The sequence below is a fragment of the Nicotiana sylvestris genome, chromosome 1 (genome assembly GCF_000393655.2).
Source record: "Nicotiana sylvestris chromosome 1, ASM39365v2, whole genome shotgun sequence".
In the NCBI taxonomy this organism is placed as follows: domain Eukaryota; kingdom Viridiplantae; phylum Streptophyta; class Magnoliopsida; order Solanales; family Solanaceae; genus Nicotiana; species Nicotiana sylvestris.
This window is the reverse complement of record NC_091057.1, coordinates 134269133-134291641: the sequence shown is the minus strand read 5'-3', so window position 1 is coordinate 134291641 and position 22509 is coordinate 134269133. Positions and strand designations below refer to the sequence as shown.

The 22509-nt window shown below is 37.4% G+C and overlaps 1 protein-coding gene across 1 annotated transcript; it reads left to right on the top strand.

Annotated features, from left to right (window-relative positions):
- Positions 1-229: 229 nt before the first annotated feature.
- LOC138874643 (uncharacterized) lies at positions 230-1546 on the top strand. The gene is made up of 3 exons (XM_070153416.1): positions 230-797; positions 840-986; positions 1107-1546. Exons 1-3 carry the CDS (start codon positions 230-232, stop codon positions 1544-1546), a joined length of 1155 nt encoding a protein of 384 aa, XP_070009517.1.
- The last annotated feature ends 20963 nt before the right edge of the window (positions 1547-22509 follow it).

The following is a 22509-nucleotide window of genomic DNA, read 5'->3' as shown; positions in this document are numbered from 1 at the left end:
GCAAATGGAAATAAGGAAAAGCCGGGATGACACAAGCAATCGAACAAATACATGATAGAAATGATTAATTACTTAGGTGCATTGCATTCCACAAATATGTGGTTACCAATCTGTTAAGCTCTAATCACTAACGAATTTGCTGTTGATATCAGAACTAAGGCAGGTGGTTAGTTTGTTGAGCATTCTGGCAACCCATCTATACAACACCAGGTCCAAAGGCAAATTGATCATGTCTAACCAAGAACTTGATGCAAGTGTCATCGATCCTTCAAGAGAGGTGGAAGAGTTGGATGTTAATTCGATGAAATTAGAGATGTATAAGCTGAAGCAGCAGATGGCCGAAATATACCATGCCTGGGCAAAAGGGCAACCACCACCAACTTACCCCGCCAACCCTGCCTTCATCCCGCCCCTAGCTCAGTCTCAAGGTCATCCTGCCACCGATTCGTCCCCGAGTTTTCCCATTTACCAACACTACCAGAGCACAACTTCCCAAACACCACCAGCTCCACCAGCCAAACCAGTTCTACACCCTTCTCCACCAGCCACTCGTGTCTTCGTGGCTCCCCCTCCCGCTACACTCTATAGATCCTCCAGCGAGCCTTTATTCCAAGCTCATGATAACCAGTATTACCCCCCGGAGCCCACTTTCAAAGCTCTGGGACCCTATTCTTACACTCCTCGTTTTGATCTTCCTGTGGAAGCTGAGAAACTATCCAAAAATCCCAAACAGGAGGAGATGTTCAGGAAAGTTAAAAGCTTAGAACAGTCATTCAGAGACATGCAAGTGTTGGGAGGTCAAGTAAGTGTGGCTTACAAAGACCTATGTCTGTTTCCAGATGTGCAATTGTCAGCAAGGTTTAAGATGCCCAAGTTTGATTTGTACAATGAGCATGGTGATCCAGTAGTGCACTTGAGAGGGTTTTATAGCAAAATGAGGGGAGCTGGAGGGAAAAATGAATTGCTAATGGCATATTTCAGTCAAAGTCTGAGTGGTTCAGCGTTGGAATGGTATACCCGGCAGGATCACGGAAGATGGTACAGATGGGATGATCTAGCCCAAGCATTCGCTTGTCACTTCCAGTATAATCTTGAGATTGTCCCAGATCGTCTGTCTTTGACAAAGATTGAGAAAAGGCACAATGGAAGCTTAAGGGAGTATGGCTTTCGGTGGAGAGAACAGGCAGCGAGGGTTGACCCTCCAATGAAAGAAAGCGAAATGGTAGATTATTTTCTGCAGGCCTTAGAACCTACTTATTACGACCATCAATCAGCTATAGGCAAGTCCTTCAATGAAGTAGTAAAGATGGGCGGTATGGTAGAAGAAGGGCTCAAGTCGAACAAGATCATGAGCTATTCTGCTATTAAGGCAACTACTCAGGCCATTCAGGGCGGCACCGAAGGAATAATCGGAAAGAAAAGGAGAGAGGATGTGGCGACGATTGATTCAGGAGCTTGGTTTGGACCTAGGGTCTCATATCACCACTATAATCAGCTTCGACCCCACCAGCAAACTTACCCCCATACCCCATATAATCCACCCTAACACTACTACCCTCCACCAGACCATCATTTTTCTGTCCACCACGCCCAAACATACAACTAACCCCCCACCCATGCACAATGGTGTGCGCCCATTCCACAAAACACTTACCCACCCCCACGAGCCTACCAAAACCCTCCTGGACCAGGTTTCCAGCCCAACCAAGCATTTAAGAGTGAAAGGTTGTAGAAAAAGAAAACCTTTACTCCATTGGGAGAGTCATATACCAGTTTATTCCACAGGCTAAGACAATTGTATATGCTAAGGCCGATTGAGTCGAAACTGCCAAATCCTTCCCCAAAAAATCAGGATTTTTCTGTAAGTTGCGAATATTGTTCTGGTACTCCGGGTCATGACACGTAGAAGTGCTGGAACCTAAAAAGTACTATCCAAGAGCTCATTGATATTAATAGAATTGAAGTTCAAGCTCCAGAAGCACCCAATATCAACTGGAATCCGATGCCAACCCACCAGGAGACAAATATGATTGAAATAATGCATAAGAGAGGGGAGCCCAAGAAACCTTCACAGACCGTCATAATGATTTGGTCTAGTGAGGTCAAGCCAATTGAACAATCAACAAGTGAAAGATCAGTGCTCAAGTCGAGCGAGAGGAACGGTGAATCATCTATGATAGTTAAGAAAGGGTCTTCAAGTGATGTGGCAGAAAAACAAGAAAGGTTGAAAGTGGTTGTGCCAGGAGTGGAGAACAAACCTGTCGTAATCGTGGAGGTTGCCCGTATAGATCATGTCATTATCAAGCCGGTAACCCAGTTACCGATAGTCAACAACAGGGATATTCCGTGGAATTATGAACGGGTGACAATGACTTACAAAGGAAAAGAAGTTAAAGAAGAAGTCTATGAAACCCAGGGTTTGACTCGTTCGGGGAGATGCTTTGCCCCCGAAGAGTTAAAAAAAGCTAAGAACTCCAAAGATAACCCAGTGCTAGTGAAGAAAGTCGTAACTGAAGAAGAGGTAGAGGAATTTTTGAGAAAGATGAAGATGCAAGACTATTCAATAGTGGAACAATTGAAAAAGACGCCTGCTCAGATTTCACTGTTGTCATTGTTAACCCACTCAGATGAGCACCGTCGAGCCTTAATGAAAATCCTGAATGAGGCTCACATTCCCAATAAGATCTCAGTGAACCATATGGAAAAGATAGCCAACAAAATCTTTGAAGTAAACAGAGTCACTTTTTTCGATGATGAATTGCCTGTAGAGGGTACTGAGCATAACAGAGCACTTTACCTTACAGTGAAATGTGGGGACTCTGTGGTTACCCGGGTATCGGTCTATAATGGTTCCAGTGCGAACATTTGCCCTCTCTCCACTCTGAGCAAGTTGAAAGTAAAAGATGAGAGGATTCATAAGAACAATATCTGCGTGGGGGGATTTGATGGCAGAGGCAAAGATTCAGTTGGTGATATAGTGCTAGAGCTGACGATAGGACCAGTTCAGTTCACGATGGAGTTCCAGGTGTTGGATATAGCTGTTTCCTACAATCTACTGTTAGGACGACCCTGGATTCACGCCGCTAAAGTAGTCCCATCTACATTACACCAGATGGTAAAATTTGAATGGGATAGACAGGAAATTGTTGTGCACGGCAAGGATAATTTGTGCGCTCATAGCAATGTCGTTGTACCGTTCATTGAAGTGGAATATGACAAGGGGCTGTGGGTCAACCAGGTTTTTGACACGATGTTGGTCGAGAAAATTCCAGAGGGGAAATACATTCCAAATCCGAAGATAACCGCCGCATCAGTCATGGTGGCCTTTGAAATGTTAAAGAATGGTTTCGTACCAGGCAAGGGTTTGGGTTCATCTCTGCAGGGCATCATACAGCCAGTATCTCTCCCTAAAAACTTGGGAACATTTGGTCTGTGATTCAAGCCCATAGCCACAGACATAAAAAGAGCCAGAAAATTGAAACATAGGGCATGGGTCCTTCCAAAGCCGGTCCCACGTCTCTCCAGATCATTTGTCAAGCCCGATACCAGAAGTCGCCTAGTAACAACAATTTCCAGTTATGTGATTGATCCTGACAAGGAATTAATTGAAAAATTCGAGAAGTTGTTCGACGATATAAACATGGTGGAAATTGGAGAAGGTACTAGCAACGCGGAAGTGCAATTTGTCGGGCCAGAAACAAAGCTTAACAATTGGAAGGCTACTTCTCTCCCCACTCGGAAAGAGTTTTGGTAGTTTGTTTTGATTTTCCTTTAGTTTGTCTGGGTTATTTCGGGGTTGTAATACAGATTTTTATCTTTCAGTCTGTTTGAGTGTGCCAACCTTGTTATCTTTTATCCTTCAATGAAATGCAATTTCCCTTCTTCATCATTCCTGATAGTTTTCTTTTTTTTTTCTTTTTTGTACAGTTCTTTTTACGCTGGTTCTAGTGATATGACATGCGTAAGGAATCCTCAACCCAGTCTTAAAAATCAATCTGATTCTAATAATATTCAAGAAGTAGAGTGTGGTGACGAATCAGAATATGATGAGGATGAGGCCTTTGAAGAGATTAGTAAGGAATTAAATCACTTTGAAGGAAAACCCAAACCCAACCTGAATAATACTGAAGCCATCAATTTAGGGGACACAGATAATATCTGAGAGACTAAAATAAGCATCCACATTGAACCAAAGATCAGGGAAGAGATAATCAAAGCACTGATTGAATACAAAGATATTTTTGCATGGTCATATGACGACATGCCAGGTTTGAGCACTGATTTGGTGGTCCACAAATTACCCACTAACCCGGCATTCCCTCCCATCAAGCAAAAATTGAGAAAGTTTAAAACTGATATGAGTGTGAAGATTAAGGAAGAAATCACCAAGCAATTGGATGCAAAGGTCATTCGAGTCACACGATATCCCATTTGGTTAGCTAATGTTGTGCCAGTACCAAAGAAGGACGACAAAATCAGAGTATGCATTGATTACCGCAATCTCAATAATGCAAGTCCAAAGGATAATTTCCCACTACCCAACATCCATATTTTGATCAATAATTGCGCCAAGCATGAGATTGGATATTTTGTGGATTGCTATGCAGGATATCATCAGATCAATAGATGAGGAAGATGCGGAAAAGACAACATTCATCACGCCATGGGGAACTTACTGTTATCGGGTAATGCCATTTGGTTTGAAAAATGCTGGGGCAACTTACATGAGGGCAATGACTACTGTGTTCCATGATATGATACACAAGGAGATTGAGGTATACATAGATAATGTAATCATAAGTCGAAGCAGCAGGCCGACCACATCGGAGATTTGAGGAAATTTTTCCAGAGGCTTCGCAGGTACAACATCAAACTTAACCCTGCCAAGTGCGCATTTGGTGTTCCATCCGGAAAATTGTTAGGATTCATAGTTAGCTTTCGAGGCATTGAGTTGGACCCGTCAAAGATCAAAGCTATCCAAGAATTGCCGCATCCGAGGAACAAGACTGAGGTGATGAGTCTGTTAGGGAGGTTGAACTACATCAGCAGGTTTATTGCTCAGCACACGACAACTTGTGAGCCTATTTTCAAGTTGCTAAAGAAGGATGCTACGGTCAAGTGGACTGATGAGTGTCAAGAAGCATTTGATAAGACAAAAGGATACTTGTCAAACCCACCTGTGTTGGTTCCACCAGAACCAGGGAGACCTTTGATTATTTACTTGACTGTCCTGTAAAATTCATTTGGTTGTATATTGGGTCAGCATGACATCACTGGCAGGAAGGAACAAGCCATCTACTATCTTAGCAAGAAATTCACGGCTTATGAGGTTAAGTACACTCACCTGGAAAGGACATGTTGCGCCCTAACTTGGGTAGCACAGAAATTGAAACATTATTTGTCATCCTACACTACTTACCTCATTTCGCGTTTGGATCCGTTGAAGTATATCTTTCCAAAGCCTATGCCCACAGGAAGACTTGCGAAGTGGCAGATTTTGCTCACAGAGTTTGACATCATCTATGTGACTCGGACTGCAATGAAAACCCAAGCATTGGCCGATCATTTGGCCAAGAACCCGGTCGATGAAGAGTACGAGCCATTGAGAACTTATTTTCTCGATGAAGAGGTGATGCATATCGACAAACTAGAGCAGATTGAAAAACCAGGTTGGAAACGTTTCTTTGATGGGGCTGCCAACATGAAAGGAGTTGTAATAGGGGCTGTGCTTATTTCTGAAACAGGGCATCACTATCCTGTTACGGGTCAGCTTCGTTTCTATTGTACCAACAATATGGCTGAGTACGAGGCATGCATTTTGGGTTTAAGGCTAGCTGCAGACGTGAATGTTTAGGAAGTCTTGGTCTTGGGAGACTCGAATCTTCTGGTGCACCAGATTCAAGGAGAATGGGAAACACGGGATTTAAAGCTCATACCATACCGACAATGTTTGCATGATCTTTGTCAACAGTTTCGATTAGTAGAGTTCAGGAATATTCCAAGGGTCCATAATGAGGTGGTAGATGCTTTGGATACCTTGGAATCAATGTTGCACCATCCGGACAAAGCTTATGTCGATCCTCTACATATTCAAGTCCGAGATCAACATGCTTACTATAACATGGTGGAAGAAGAACTTGATGGTGAACCGTGGTTTCATGATATCAGGGAGTACATCAGAATGGGGGTATATCTGGTGCAAGCCACGGGGGATCAAAAGAGAACAATTCGATGGTTGGCAAGTGGATTTTTCTTCAGTGGAGGAGTTTTGTATAAAAGAACAACAGACCTTGGATTGTTAAGATGCATAGATTCTAGACAAGCTACGACTGTCATGTCCGAAGTACATTCGGGAGTCTGCGGACCACAAATGAGCGGATATGTGTTGGCAAAGAAAATTCTCCGAGCAAGTTATTATTTGCTTACCATGGAGCGATATTGTATCAGTTTTGTGCGTAAATGTCATCAGTGCCAGATACACGGATATTTGATTCATTCTCAACCATCGGAATTGCACACAATATCAGCACCATGGCCCTTCGTTGCTTGGGGCATGGATGTCATTGGACCAATTGAGCCAGCAGCATCCAACGGGCACAAATTCATTTTGGTAGCCATTGATTATTTCACCAAGTGGGTTGAGGCTAAAACTTTCAAGTCTATAACCAAGAAAGCAGTGGTTGATTTTGTTCACTCAAATATCATCTGTCGATTTGGAATACCAAAGGTGATCATCACGAATAATGGTGCTAATCTTAACAGTAATTTGATGAAAGAGGTATGTCAACAGTTTAAGATTACACATCGCAATTCCACCCCATATCGTCGTAAGGCGAATGGAGCAGTCGAGGCAGCCAACAAAAATATAAAGAAGATACTTCGGAAAATGGTAAAAGGTTCCAGGAAATGGCATGAAAAATTACCATTGGCGTTGCTGGGTTATCGCACTATTGTCCGTACTTCAGTAGGTGCAACTCCTTATTTGTTGGTATATAGCACTGAAGCAGTGATACCTGTGGAAGTTGAAATCCCGTCCTTTCGGATTGTCGATGAGGCTGAGATTGATGATGATGAGTGGGTCAAAACCCGTTTGGAGTAGTTAAGTTTGATCGATGAGAAAAGATAAACAGTAGTGTGTCATGGGCAGTTATATCAAAAGAGAATGGCAAGAGCGTACAACAAAAAGGTGCGTCCCCGAAAGTTTGAAGTGGGTCAACAAGTATTAAAGCGCATCCTTCCACACCAGGCCGAAGCGAAGGGCAAGTTCGCCCCAAATTGGCAAGGGCCATTAATTGTGATGAGAGTATTGTCCAATGGTGCTTTGTATCTAACAGATATCGAAGGTAAATGTGTAGACATGGCTATCAATTCAGATGCAGTCAAGAGATATTATGTATGATTTCTTTGGTTCAATTGTCGATTGTTTGTACTTGGCATTGTTTCGAAGATTGGAATGACGAAGGCAATTTGTTCTTCTATCTAAACACTTTACCCTATGTTACCCCTTTGAGCCGTATTTAATTCATTTCATACCCCTCTTTTGGAATCAGTAGCGAAATTCAGCAAAGAAGCAAAGAAGAAAAAAAAGATAAAAAAAATATAATATAAAAACAAAGCAATTTCTAATTATGAACTACGTTCGACCTGATTCCTTTAAAAGATACGTAGGTAGCCTCACGGTTCGGTCCCATCAAAATAAAAATTCAAAAGTCCCCAAGCAAATAAACTAGGGGCAGAAGTTGCGGTTGTTGTAAAAAAATCTGATTTCAAAAATTGTAATGTTGAACCCAGTTGAGTTACTTTGAGTCTTTTTGATACCTTTTCTTTCTAACCCTATCCAAAAAACCCACATTACGGTCCAAATAAAGACCTTCCGATCAGTTTTCGAGAGATGCCAAGTCAAGCAAGTATAAGTGATCCATATCAAGGGCAACACTCTGGTCCAAACAAGGAAAATGAAAAATGAAAGAGTCTTATTGGTGAAAACCCTCACGGGCACTGTAAGGCGATGAAAGCCGAGAGAAATAAAAAATGAGAGAGTCTTATTGGTGAAAACCTTCATGGGCACCTTAAGGCAAAAGTGAGTCGAGAGATGAACAAATGAGAGAGGTTTGTTGGTGAAAACCCTTCAGGGCACTGCAGGCCGAATAAGGTCAAAGTTTTGGTAAAGAAATTGGGTTTTGAAGATCTCGGGGCGTAAAGTACAACAATTAAAAGTTGATTGGTTGGACAGATTGGGCCGATTAATCGGAAATGCATGTCATGATCATTGATGTCAGCTGCTCCACTCAGATAAGTCTCTTTTTCTATTTCCCCTTCAGATAGTCTTCCAGTTGATTTTTTTTATCCTTAACTCTCAAAGTCATTGCATTTCATTTCTTTTGGGTTTATTTCTCTAAAATGTTTCCAATGTCAGTTCTGTTTAAGCAAACAAGAAAGGATTTCAAAGCTCATTACCAACTTCCAAAGTTGCACGAAGCACAGGACGGTCAAGGCACTACTAAAGATAGTATGGTATGATATGGGACACAAAAGGTCATTGAAAGTTCTATTGGTGAAATGGTTTAGTAATCTCGTGGGAGATACAGAGGTTCAAACAGATAGTTCAGGGATGTAAAACAACGGTTGGGTATAGAACACTCGGGTCATCCAAGGTCATGTGGTATAGAATAACGGTTCTTGGCCAGTTCGGGGAAGCCAGTCGAAATAAAGCACGACGGCAAAGAGACCTTCAGCAAAAATTGCCGCAAACTAACCACCACATTTTAAAACTGACAAGATTTTTCTTTGATTGAAACATGGGCAGAAAATTTCGTTTGTTTCGGAGAAACCATCCATAGGGGAAAAGCAAGCACCAGACAGGTTTGACAATAAATTCTTAGGACCTTCCTGAAAAATGGGACCTAGTTTAAAAATTCAAGACAATCATGAGTAGCAAAATCTAGCATAAATATACCCCAAAGGAAAATAAGTTGGCTTCAAAGTTTACATGTTTGAGATAGGATTCAATTAGGAGTTTTCAGGACCCTCCTGGATAATGGGATGTAGTTTTAAGATTTCCATTAAATAATAAGATTTAGCGTAAGTTTTGCTGTAAGGAAGTATAATTCAGCCTTAAAAATTGTCACTCTTAGGATAAGACTTGATTTTGATTTTCAGGACCCTCTTGGATAATGGGATGTAGTTTTAAGACCCTCTTAGATAATAAGATTTGGCGGAAATCATACCTTTAGAAGATATAATTTAGCTTTGAAAGTGTCATTTAACTAGGAGTTTTCAGGACCCTCCTGGATAATGAGATTTAACTTTCAAATTCTTAGAGATATTTGGTAACATGATTCAATTAACACTCACAGATGTGCCCAACGACCAAACTGGGGTAGAAAATTTTCTTTGTTTTGTTTATTTTTTTGAAATCAGGCACTCACCTGGAGAGCAGGGGAGAATAACACGGGTTTTAAGGATAGAAAGCAGTTCAGGGTCAAGCAAGCAAGCACTCATTTGAGGAAACAAGGAAAGATAATTCAAAGGAAAAGCAATCGCAAGGGGAAATAATTCAAGTTAAGCAATCAGGATCCCACCTGAAGAACGAAGGGAAGCAGCAATTCAAGTGTTGGTAATCAGGAGCTCACCTAAAGAATAAAGGGAAGCAGTTTAAGTTTTGGTAATCAGGAGCCCACCTGAAGAATGAAGGGAGAAGTAGTTCAAGTGATGGTAATAAGGAGCCCACCTGAAGAACGAAGGGAAACAGTTTAAATTTTGGTAATCAGGAGCCCACCTGAAGAACGAAGGGAAGCAATTTAAGTGTTGGTAATCAGGAGCCCACCTGAAGAACGAAGGGAAAACAAATCAAGTTTAAAGGGAGATTGACACAAGTATTGGTAATCAGGCACCCACCTGGAGGAACAAGGGAGAACAAGTCAAAGAAAAGCAGTTTCAAGAAGAAGATGGACCAAGTTTCAGAAATCAGGCATCCACCTAGAAAACAAGGAGAAATAGTTAAAGATTCATTAATCACGCGCCCACCTGGAGAGCAAGGGAATACATTTCAAGTTTCAGCAATCAGGCGCCCACTTATAAAGAATGGGAATACATTTCGAGTTTCATGAATCAGGAGCCTGCCTGGAGAATGAAGGAAAGAAGCAATTCAAGTTCGGCAATCAGGAGCCCACCTGGAGAACAAAGGGAAGGCAATAATAATCACAAGATCAAGCTTGAGAAGTATAGAGTAGATCTTTGTAATGCATAGATTATAGTTTAGTCTAACTTCTTTATTTTGTCATGGTGTAATAAGGAGGTCAGTAAGCAGCAGCAACGACAACAGTGAAATCAAGCTTCATGGTAGTCCCAGCTACCGAAACTTTCCGAACTACATTGACCTGATTCCTTTATAGCCAAGGGTATGTAGGAAACTTTTGAAGCAGAGGTTCGGTCAAATCTTTCAAAAATTCTTCCCGTGGAGTATTCAAACGGGCAAAAATCGCTCGTATCCGCTCACTTTATCTTTGCACGAAAACTCTTCATATTTTCGAACAAAGAGGGGCAGTTGTGAGCACGTGATTTTTGCCTCACATGAATTACTTCAAAGAATTCCCAAAATTTAAATTTTTATTTTATTTAATTATTTGCTATTCTAGGAATTATTGTAGATTTTTCCTGATTATTAAAAAATAGAAAAGATCAAAACTATAGCCATGTTGCATTTTTTGCATTTCTATTTCGAATTTTGGAAGTTTTTTTTTTAATTTGGTACTTAATTAATTGTGGTAATTATTGTTTAGAAATAATTAAGTTAATTTGGTAGAATAATTTGATTTAGGGATTAAGTTAAGATTTTATTTTAAAAAGGGGGATTTAAAATTGAATTTTTTTTTTATAAGGGATCAGATTTTTTGGGCCAATCCCAATTCAATTCACCCAAGCCCAAACATACCCGTCCAAACCCGTTCAAAACTGGCCCAGATCTGCCCCCAACCCGATCTGACCCCGTCCATAGCCAAACGACACCGTCTTGAACCCCTTTTCATCATATCCGTTGATCTCATTCAATCCGACGGCTAAGATCTCCCTCTCTTTAAATAAAAAACCTAGAACGATCCCACCCTTCAGAACCCCCCTCCTCTCATCGTCTCTCTCTCTCACCCCTCTCTCTCAGAGACCAACCCCCAAACCCTAGCGCTGCCACCATTCCTTCACCGCCTTAGAGTGGCGGAGCCACCTCCAAACACCTCCACAATTACACCCCTTAACCACCCAGACCCCCTTTTCCCAAATCTTTACTCCATCCTCGAACATGGCCTGAACTCTTCGAATTTCAAATCTAGGGTTCGACCCTTAGAAGCCATAGCAAGTTCGTTCATGCAAAGACATCTCTCGAAGTTTTACTCAGCATTCAAGGTCTATTTAGTCCTGAAATAACATTGTTCGCTTGTTCTTGGCAAAGAACAAGCGGATGACATTATTTGGGGATTAAATTAGAGGGTCAGTCATGAGGTCAAGCCGAATCGGTGAGTTTCTTCATTTTTCATTTTGTTCTTCTTAGCTTCCTCTCCTCTTCTCTTCTTCTCTTTCTTTCCGATTGAATAAATTAAAACTGGAACAAATTTTAGCTAAAATTGATTGTTGGTTATGTTGTTCCTTTCCCGTTTTTCTTCTCCAAGTTTTGTTCTGTGATTTTTCTTGTTTGGTCTATTTGATTCTGTCATTAACAACATGTTTAAATTCTGATTTTTTCAGTCATATAAATAGTTTAATTTAAATCTTGCTAATCTGATAGTATAGTCTAATTACAGCTCCCTAATCAATTTTAAAAGGAGAATCAGTCATTTAGCTAGAATTTTTTTTTGAAACTCGTTTAGTTGTTTCACTCGTCCGGTCTTTCATAAAGTAGTCGAGATAGAATTTGAATTCTGTGTGGGCCCTGGGTTCAGTTCCGACCTATTTATTTCAAAGAACAACCCATTCATTTGGGTTTAGTTTGGTCCATTTGGTTTTGAAGCAATTAGCAGGGAGTCTCACCTAATTTAGGAAGCTTCCCATAGTGGTAGGGTTTAGGAAAATGCACTACTAAGTAATTTAAAGAACTAAGTTAAGTGGAGTTAATTAAAAATTGTTAAAAGGGCATTTTGTGAATCCAAAGGGGCATTTTCTACTGCCTATATAGAGGATCACACAGGGAGAAGAGAGGGAAGGAGATGGAAAGAACAAATGAGAATTAAGAAAAAAAAGAGATAGTTGAGAGAGATAACTGAATTCTTTGGTTTGGTTGAAAATTGCTCCAAATGGGGTTTTGTTTCTGGTTGTCTGGCTTTCTTGTTTAGCTATAAACTTCTGAAAAATCACAAATCCTTGTATCTGGGAAGAATAGTTTGAGTTTTGGGTATTTGGAAGTTTGGTATAAGCTGCTTTGGTCCTGGGGTCCTGTTATCGTTGTTATTGTTTTACTGTTGCTTCTACTCTTGTTGTTTCGCTTTTCAGCTCACTTCACTTATTTCCATTTGTTGTCATCAGGTACACTTCTGCATTTCACATAAAGTAAAGTTTGATTTGGTTCATGATTTAGCTTACTTGGTTTACTTGCTTAAGTTTATAGTTTATGATATATGGCATCTTGCTAGTTGTTAATAAACACTATGTTGTGAGCTGCATCTGGTTGTAAATCAGTGCGGTAATTCAGTTTCTCATTTAGATCCATCCTAGTTGATTATTGGCAATTTGAACAGAGTGCTGAACTTGGGAATCAGCTCTTATAAAATAATGTAATGGCAATGTGTTGCACCTGAATTGCTCTGCCTGTTAGTTCATTAAGTTCTGCTGTAATTTTAGTTTAGTAGTATTCTGTTTGGATACGATGTATAAAGATATATGTGATGTCCGCTTTATGAACCATATTTAATTCAATAGAAGTGTTATTTTATTCAATTTTGTATGAAGTTAATTGATCGTTGTTTATCATAAAAGAGAAGTTAAAGCTGTTGTTTACATGTATTCAATGTATAACTACAAATGCAAAAGATGGACAGTAGACGTATTAATATTATTATTTTTTAGTCATTATACTTTTTTAGTCATAAAGTGTGGTTAAGCTCAATGATTAAGGGTATGCTTCTGCTCTGAAATATCAAATTCAAGCAGCCTGTTGAATTGTTTGACTGATTATAAAAATTCACAAAAATTCCGATTGTCGTTTAATGTTCAAACGCTGAGGCAGAATATGTTGTTGAAAGAGCATTTTGTGAATCCAAGGGGGCATTTTCTGCTGCCTATATAGAGGATCGCACTGGGAGAAGAGAGGGAAGGAGATGGAAAGAACAAATGAGAATTAAGAAAAAAAAAGATAGTTGAGAGAGATAACTGAATTCTTTGGTTTGGTTGAAAATTGCTCTAAATTGGGTTTTGTTTCTGGTTGTCTGGCTTTCTTGTTTAGCTATAAACTTCTGAAAAATCACAAATTCTTGTATCTGGGAAGAATAGTTTGAGTTTTGGGTATTTGGAAGTTTGGTATAAGCTGCTTTGGTCCTGGGGTCCTGTTATCGTTGTTATTTTTTCACTGCTGCTTCGACTCTTGTTGTTTCGCTTTTCAACTCACTTCACTTATTTCCATTTGATGTCATCAGGTACACTTCTGCATTTCACATAAAGTAAAGTTTGATTTGGTTCATGATTTAGCTTACTTGGTTTACTTGCTTAAGTTTATAGTTTATGATATATGGCATCTTGCTAGTTGTTAATAAACACTATGTTGTGAGCTGCATCTGGTTGTAAATCAGTGCAGTAATTCAGTTTTTCATTTAAATCCATCCTAGTTGATTATTGGCAATTTGAACAGGGTGCTGAACTTGGGAATCAGCTCTTATAAAATAATGTAATGGCAATGTGTTGCACCTGAATTGTTCTGCCTGTTAGTTCATTAAGTTCTGCTGTAATTTTAGTTTAGTAGTATTCTGTTTGGATACGATGTATAAAGATATAGGTGATGTCCGCTTTATGAACCATATTTAATTCAATAGAAGTGTTATTTTATTCAATTTTGTATGAAGTTAATTGATCGTTGCTTATCATAAAAGAGAAGTTAAAGATGTTGTTTACATGTATTCAATGTATAACTACAAATGCAAAAGATGGACAGTAGACGTATTAATATTATTATTTTTTAGTCATTATACTTGTTTTAGTCATAAAGTGTGGTTAAGCTCAATGATTAAGGGTATGCTTCTGCTCTGAAATATCAAATTCAAGCAGCCTGTTGAATTGTTTGACTGATTATAAAAATTCACAAAAATTTCGATTGTCGTTTACTGTTCAAACGCTGAAGCAGAATATGTTTTTCTCAATTCTCCATCTGTTGAAAGGTGTGTGGCTTGATGAATGTGTGATTTTGTATATGTAATGCGTAAATCAGAGGGAGTACGTAAGTCAATAGGTGCAAAGAATTAAAATGTGTGTGTAAGTGCTAATGGATAAGATAGTAAAAATGTGTAATTAGATCATAACAATGTTGGCAGTAACGTTTTTTGTGCCATGAGATTGTAAGTACAAATGATTATCATATTGAGACTACAAATGATTGGAAGATTGATAATCTTCATGTTTCCACAATCATAGGGGGTAAAATAATATGTATGTGAGAAGTTACCCGCCTTATTCTTTAATTTGTACTATATCATGTATCACAGTAAACCAGAAGTTTACTAAAGCAAAAGTTTATGCCATAGTAAACCAGAAGTTTACTAAGAGATAGCACATGACATGATAAACTTGAAGTTTTCATTTGCCATTTTTAAATGAGCTATTTGAGAATTCAGATAAGCATATACTAAAGAACTAGAAGATTCTTCAGGAATTCTCATGTGTTGCTTGTTCTCATAATGAATTGATTATACCAGCTAAAGTTGGGACTAAGACCCCTGATTCTGAAATATATAAAAGGTGAATATGGGCCCGTTCACCTATCATGTGAACCACTTATAGGTGCATATATGAGATGGTTACATGTGTAATTATTGTCAACCTGCAGTTTGGCATTTGGAATTGCTTTTCTCGATTAAGAGCATAATTTTCAGATTATGAAATCAAGACAGTTCATCTTGATAATGCTGGTTTATATCCAAGCTGGTTTAGCATTGAATACCTCCTATTAATGGCTAAACCATTGCTTATGAGAACAAAGCTTCATGTGTTGGTCTAAGATTTTCTAAATTGCATATAGCAGCACTTGTATGCATCAGATCAACAATATATGATAAGTCCTCCCTTCACAATTGGTTTAGGATCAGAAACCAAATATTTTTACTATCTTTTGTTGTGTGGTATATGATTAATTTCTCTACCATAATACACAAAGATATGTTTCCCAAAGATGATTGGGGATATATGTTAGTTTTTCTAACATTTGGGGGATGGAATAAACAGTTGAAAAATATGCTATATGAATCGAATTATCATGATCCTCACTTAGAAGATAATTCAAGTCGAATGCCAGAAGCATTTGCTGATCCAAAATTAAATATCATATTTCAGCTGCAAATGCTCCTATTAAAATTAAAGTCCCTGAAGGATAGAGTTTACTGTACGCATGAAGCGTGGTAGACCAATCGGTTCCAAAGGTAACAATCCTTGAAAAATAGTAGGAGCTAATGATCAAAATGAGGAGGAAATAAGCTCTAGAAGAGCCCACGACATAACATTTCATGAAACTCCCGAAAAAGTTCAGGTACCTGAAAATAAAGAAAGTGATGAGATCTCCACAAGTTATGTCGCTTCGGAACTGACACAAAATGATCGTCGACGATATATTTAATACAATATAGTGCACAATATTGTAAAAGATTGTGAGGATCGGACTAGCAGTCCAGACACTTGAAGATGTCATACCATTTAGATACAAGTCTTAACCTATATGACTTATTTGGCTAAATCTATATGAAGATCCTTGAAGGATTGAAAATGCCCGAAGCATATAATTCAAAGTCTTGAGAAATGTACTCGATCAAATTATAAAGATCTTTGTACGGTTTAAAGCAATCTGTGCGCGTGTGGTATAATCGCCTCAGTAAATATTTGCTGAAAGAAAGTTACATAAATTATGTTATTTGTCCATGTATTTTTATAAAGAAAATGTCATCAAAATTTGTTACACTTGCTATTTATGTTGGTGACATAAATCTTATTGGAACTCCGGAAGAGCTCCAAGAACTCTTGATATGGGTTTGTTTTATGCTAACAAAGATAGTGCAGACCTTGTTGGTTATGCAGATGCAGGTTATTTATCTGATCCCCATAAAGCTCGATCTCAAACCGGCTACGTATTTACATATGGAGGTACTATCATATCATGGCGCTCCACAAAGCAATCTATTGTTGCTACTTCTTCAAATCACGCTGAGATAATAGCTATTCATGAAGCAAGTAGGGAATGCGTATGGTTGAGATCAATAATTCATTTTATTCGAGAAAAATGTGGTTTGGAATGTGAGAAAAGACCCACAATTTTATACGAAGACAATGCTGCATGCATAGCCCAATTGAAGGGAGGATTTATAAAAGGAGATAGAACGAAGCACATTTCACCAAAATTATTCTACACACACGATCTTCAGAAAAGTGGTGACATTGATGTGCAACAAATCCGTTCAAGTGATAATCCAGCAGATTTATTCACTAAATCTTTGCCAACTTCAACTTTTGAGAAGATGGTATACAAGATTGGAATGCGGAGACTCAAATATTTGAAACAAGGTTTTCATCAGGGGGAGTAAAATACGCGATGCACTCTTTTTCCCTTACTAAGGTTTTTTCCCATGGGGTTTTCCTTATAAGGTTTTTAATGAGGCACCTAGCAATGCGTATTACTAAATATGTGTACTCTTTTTCCTTCACTAGAATTTTTTCCCACGTGATTTTTCCTAGTAAGGTTTTAATGAGACACATTATCTTTTAATGAACATCCAAGGGAGAGTGTTATAAATATATTATATTATGGATGTTCATTTAGTACTCCGTTGTAAATAATCTTCCTGAAAAAGCTTATCCATATGGGACGCCACCGTAAATATGTTTATCTATTTAGTACTCTATTGGAAATAAGCTTCCTGAAGAAGTTTATCACTTCAGTACCCGGTTATGGATAAACATTATCCTAGGTAGAAGATTATCCATACCGGGTATAATAAACTTATCCATTCAGTAGTCCGTTATGGATAAACATTGCTCTCAGTAGAAGATTATCCATATCTGATATAGTAGCAGCTTACACAGCAACTTGCAGTAGCAGCTTACACAACAGCTTGTGTAGCAGCTTACACAGCAGCTTCCTTTCTTCTATAAATAGAAGAGATTTCAGTTTATTATGTACATCAGTTTGAATTCGGATAATATATCAGTTTCCCTCCATACTTGTCTTTATTTTATAACAGTTTCCCTAATGTAACTCTGTTTTGAACTGGATTTTTTTAATAAACATTCGTTGCCTTCCCCCCCCCCCCCAAAAAAAATAGGATTTTATAGATGAAAGTAATTAAAGACACCTTCAAAAATTTGCGTGCAAGTTTTTTAACATAATGTGCTGAGAGTTTGTTGGATAGTCCATAATGATATAACAAGAAGGTACAGTTGCAGCACATGCAAACAGATCTCACATTAATATATGTGACTAAAGATGTATTTAGTTTAAGAACAAGTGGAGAAGGAGAAGCAAGATGGGAATATTGTTGTAGTTAGAGTCTTAGAGACTCTCCATACTTTGCCAAACACCTCATGTGCCCTTTTTGGCATTTGCTTATGGGAACTATAAAACAAAAAATAAAATTCACACGCTAAATATCACATGCTCCATCCTTTCATGCATTTCTCTTCAATTCCCTTTTTTCTAATAGTAGTATTTCCCTATTTATTTATTTCTTCAATTTTATTTTTACTCTGAACTTGGTAACCAAATTATCCTAAGTGGATCTATGACATGTATTATGACTAGTTCTTAGTAAACTGTAGTATTGTATTAATTTACAAACAAATGATTTAATCAAAATAATAAATAAATGAGTAAATAAGTAAATTACTATGCAATTCCAATCAAAACCACACTTCAATCAGTATATCGCTATTACTTTTATCTCGTTTTATTCTTTTAATTAGTTAATTGTTACTTTTAGCAGGGTCAAATATTTTTACTTGATTCTCAATTAACTTTTGTGACAATTTCTAACTTAATATTGTTCATAAACTTTCTACATGTAGAACTTCACTTTGGAGCGTTAGAAATCAACAAGAAATAAATCAATTTCAAAGGGAGAATTCGAATACATATTTATTGTATGAGAGATTTATATCAGTACCACTAATTCGTAAGTCTGGATAATTTTAGAGCGCATTTAAGATAAAATGGTGAGATTATTTTACAAAAGGATAAAGTTAAATAACTTTTTTTTAATAAACTAAACCTGTCAAACAGTGATTGGCTATGACAATCCTCTCCGCACAATACTGGGTGACCAACTCATTCGTTCTTTTCTTGGGGATAGGAAAGCTGAAAAGTGTCTTCGTATTATGCACTAATACGTTCAGACTTCAGATTAATGGTATGCTACTGCATCTTACTCTTATTCAGATTAATAACAGATTTAATAATAGAATTAATGTTGACAGTTTATAGAATATTGTTCATCAATGATTAATTATTAATTGCACTAACCTTATAGCCTCGTACTGGCTGCATGCCCTAAATCAGAATCCTATGGAAGTTTTGTTCACCTGCTTCTCGAGTGTATGTTTATCCCTTCATTCCCAAGTTATTCAAGGGCTTGTTTGTATAATCATGGGTTCTTTATATTTTGCTTTTTTAATTAGGTTAATTTTTTTTTTCATTCATTCGGTGTCTAGTATCCATTTCAGGGTCCAATTGTTCCGTATTTGCACAAATAAGCCTGATCTTGCGGGTAAAGGATGACTTTATACTTAGAGTTTGCACCACTCCGTGATTAACCATAAATGAGTACTTACCACTCCACCACCACCTATGATGATCAATGTTTTCTATAGTACTTCCCGAATGAGAATTTTAGACTATTTGCGTGACATGTTTTCACTAGTTTTCCAATAATAACCAATTAAACATTACTGAAACGTATCTTTGTCGAAATATCTTGAGATAGCTTAATTTTTAAGAGATTATCATTCGAATAAGAGTTCATTCGATAAGAGTGTGACTTTTGCCAGTTAAATTTTCTCCAACCACTTACAATTGTGTAAAAGAGAAAAAGAAAAAAAAAACATTTTATTCTAGAATTGAAATATTAGTACTCCAAGGTCCAAACAGTCCTTTAACAGAAAACGTGCATGCACGAAATGATATGATCTTATGCGACTACGGGGGGGGATGAAGTAGGAAGCAGGGGAAGTTATGGTGAGGCTGCATAACAGAGGAACAAAAACCGTGGAACTTTTTGGCCGCAGGGGAACGTGCCGGCCTCTGTTATTTGCAGGCTAATATTTGTGTGGCCCATTGTCCTTTTTCCCAATTCCCCAAGTCTAACTTTATTCTACTCTATTATGACCCCCTAAACTCTTCTCCCTATGCTCTTTTACTCCTTTTTTAATCTTTTCATGCCAATTTGCCCACTTTGCAGTTCTAAACTAGTGTATTTACCATATTTAACCCTATTCCCCTACCATTAACCGTCCTAGTCATATCCAAAAATTTTATGCTATTTCCAATTAACCCTACAAGCTAGGGAAAATAGGGTTCTAAAACCAACCAAATTCATGGGTAGGACTAGTGGAGTAGTTATCTTTCCAAAAGTCAAAATCATCCCAATTGAACTTAGAAAATTGATGCAATATTTCCTTTGTTTTTCCTAGATCAAGAATATTTGCAGTGAGTATTTAGTAAACCAATTTGGCTTGATTAATGATGTGATCCACTTGATAACTTTTCCCCCCTTCTTTAAATTTTGCTGTTAGTATGAGTTTATTCAGTTGACTGAAAAACCTTATACTATTTGGTAAAGATTATTCAAGAAGGAAAAAGAAAGTGGCCAAGATAATGATCAGTTTGTCTTAGAGTTCTAAATTATATCTAGTTCAGTCTAATCTAGGAGTGACAAACGGGCGGGTCGGATCGGATATGGTTCCGGTCGAAAACGTGTAATGAAAAAACGAATCAATTATCCGACCCGATTAATATTTAATACGGATTAAAAAATGGGTTAACCGTACCCATATTATCCATGACTTCTTGTATATGATCAATTTTGGGAGAATTTTTAGTCTTCCTAACTTGGGTAACCCCCAATTTGAGGCTTCACAAATGTAAAAGTTAGATTCATTGGTTACTCATTTTCTAAATGGATAATATGGTTTTTATCCATATTTGACCCGTTTTTAAAAAGTTCATTATTCATCCCATTTTTTAGTGGACAATATGGGTGGTTAACTGTTTTCTTTGAATCATTTTGCTACCCCTAGTCTAATCTTAACATTCCAAACGTATAATAGGCGTAGTTTTTGTTAGTAATCTGTGTTCAAAATCGAAAAATCAAAAAAAGAAAAAAAAGTTAGTTCAATAAATAAAACATAAAATAATTTCGAGCCCACAAGTTGTTTGTGTGTCCTTAAGAAATTTAATCTCCTTACTATTGCCGAGGGTTATGGATTAATTCCTCCCGTGATACAACAGAATAACTATTCTGTGATAGTAGCACTACAAATCACATAACTTCAACAAACTCTACAAACGGAGCAAATCACAGATGACTCTTATATTTATTTGGAAAATAATGCAACTATGTAGAAAAGAAGAGAGAAATTTTCAGATTTTTCATATATGAAAAATGAGGCTAAGCCTATAAAATTATAGACAATGAAAGGGTGATGAAGTGGTGCAATTCAAAAGGCGCCTCTTCCATTTCCCATTCACACTTATTCACGAAACCTAACCGTTTTTTTAGTCTGTCTTTTAAAAAAAGGAAATTTTACCTCATATGGCAAAGGTATGCACCATATTTATTTTAAATCAAAATTATTTAAAAAAATTATTTTCTATAGCTACCTTTTATATTTTAAAGCAAACTAAGTATTTATGGTATATACTACCATTGAGGCAGGAAATAAGGCATGAAATACGCTATTTATGTTTTTCCTCTCTTTTATACATCTGGACATACCTATTTTTAAGGTGATTGATGTTGTTGTATTTGTGAATACATGGCGCGAATACATGTGAATACATGCGCATATAACTTGACTGCCCTGATTTTAAGCATTTTTTTATTGTTGTATTCATGAATACAGCAGCACGAATACATGTGAATACATGCGCGTACAGCTGGACTGCCCTGATTTTAGGCGGTTTTTGAACTTGTATTCATGAATACATGGCGCGAATACATGTGAATACATGTGCGTACAGGTGGACTGCCCTGATTTTAGACACTTTTTACTGTTGTATTCATGAATACAGTTGCGCGAATACATATGAATACATGCGCATACAGCCGGGCTGCCCTGATTTTAGTCACATTTTGCTGCTGTATTCATGAATATATGGCGCGAATACATGTGAATACATGCGCGTACAACTGTTTTACTCTAATTTTAAGCGTTTTTTGCTATTGTATTCATGAATACAACAAATATACTATCGTAACAACTAAACAGTAACTATATAAAGTAATTATGAATATAATACCTTTTGGAAATTAATAACCATTAACTCAGAGTGGTCTCTGAAAATTCATCTATAAAAAATCCAAACAATCATTTGGACTCGGGAGACTCTGGAAGTTTGACAAACACTTTGTTAATTGCCACTTCTTTCGTTTGTTGTTAATTTCTCTCTTGTTTTTTTTTTGACCAAAAAACAAAGTTGTATGAATTACTTAATTAGTATTCCATCTCTTTATTGTAAATTTCATTCATGAAGAACAAAAGTATTTAAATAATACTATGTAAAACACATATATTTCTTTTCAAAATATGGTTTTTTTTAATGTATCAATGTAAATATAAATTCCAATTTATTTAATTAAATCCTTGGAGTGGCATTTTCCACAAATAAGAAAAAGTAGAGGAAGAGAAAGAGACAAGAGGGGAAGAAAGATTATTTGGGAGGAGCAATAATTTAGGCCTTTTGCTAATGTTGGGACATGGCATGGCAAGAGTACTTGGAATAGTCTAGCACAAGAAATGGAGTACCTTTTCCACATTTCCGGAAAGCAAAATCAACCTTTTATGGATCTAATCTATAGTATACTTCTCACCATCATTTGCTTTTGTCTTACCGCATAATAATTCATACTAAATATTCATGCATGCTATATATCCATCATCTCTAAGATGTTTTACTACTTCTTCTTGATCATCAAACAGTTTAGACACTCTAATTGGTCAAAAAGAAGTCTAGTCCCCTTGACTATATACTAATGATGAATCCCAAATCTAATCTATTTGACTCAAAAGTATAGAAGAACTAGTACAAAAGATTCACCATTCATTGCTTTGAGATGTTGCAACAAC

Excerpts from the sequence above, each read along its gene's own strand:
- LOC138874643 (XM_070153416.1), top strand. The coding sequence starts at position 230 with ATGTCTAACCAAGAACTTGATGCAAGTGTCATCGATCCTTCAAGAGAG. Across the intron at positions 798-839 it reads AGACATGCAAGTGTTGGGAG|ATGTGCAATTGTCAGCAAGG; the intron begins GTCAAGTAAGTG and ends GTCTGTTTCCAG. Across the intron at positions 987-1,106 it reads AATGGCATATTTCAGTCAAA|ATCGTCTGTCTTTGACAAAG; the intron begins GTCTGAGTGGTT and ends AGATTGTCCCAG.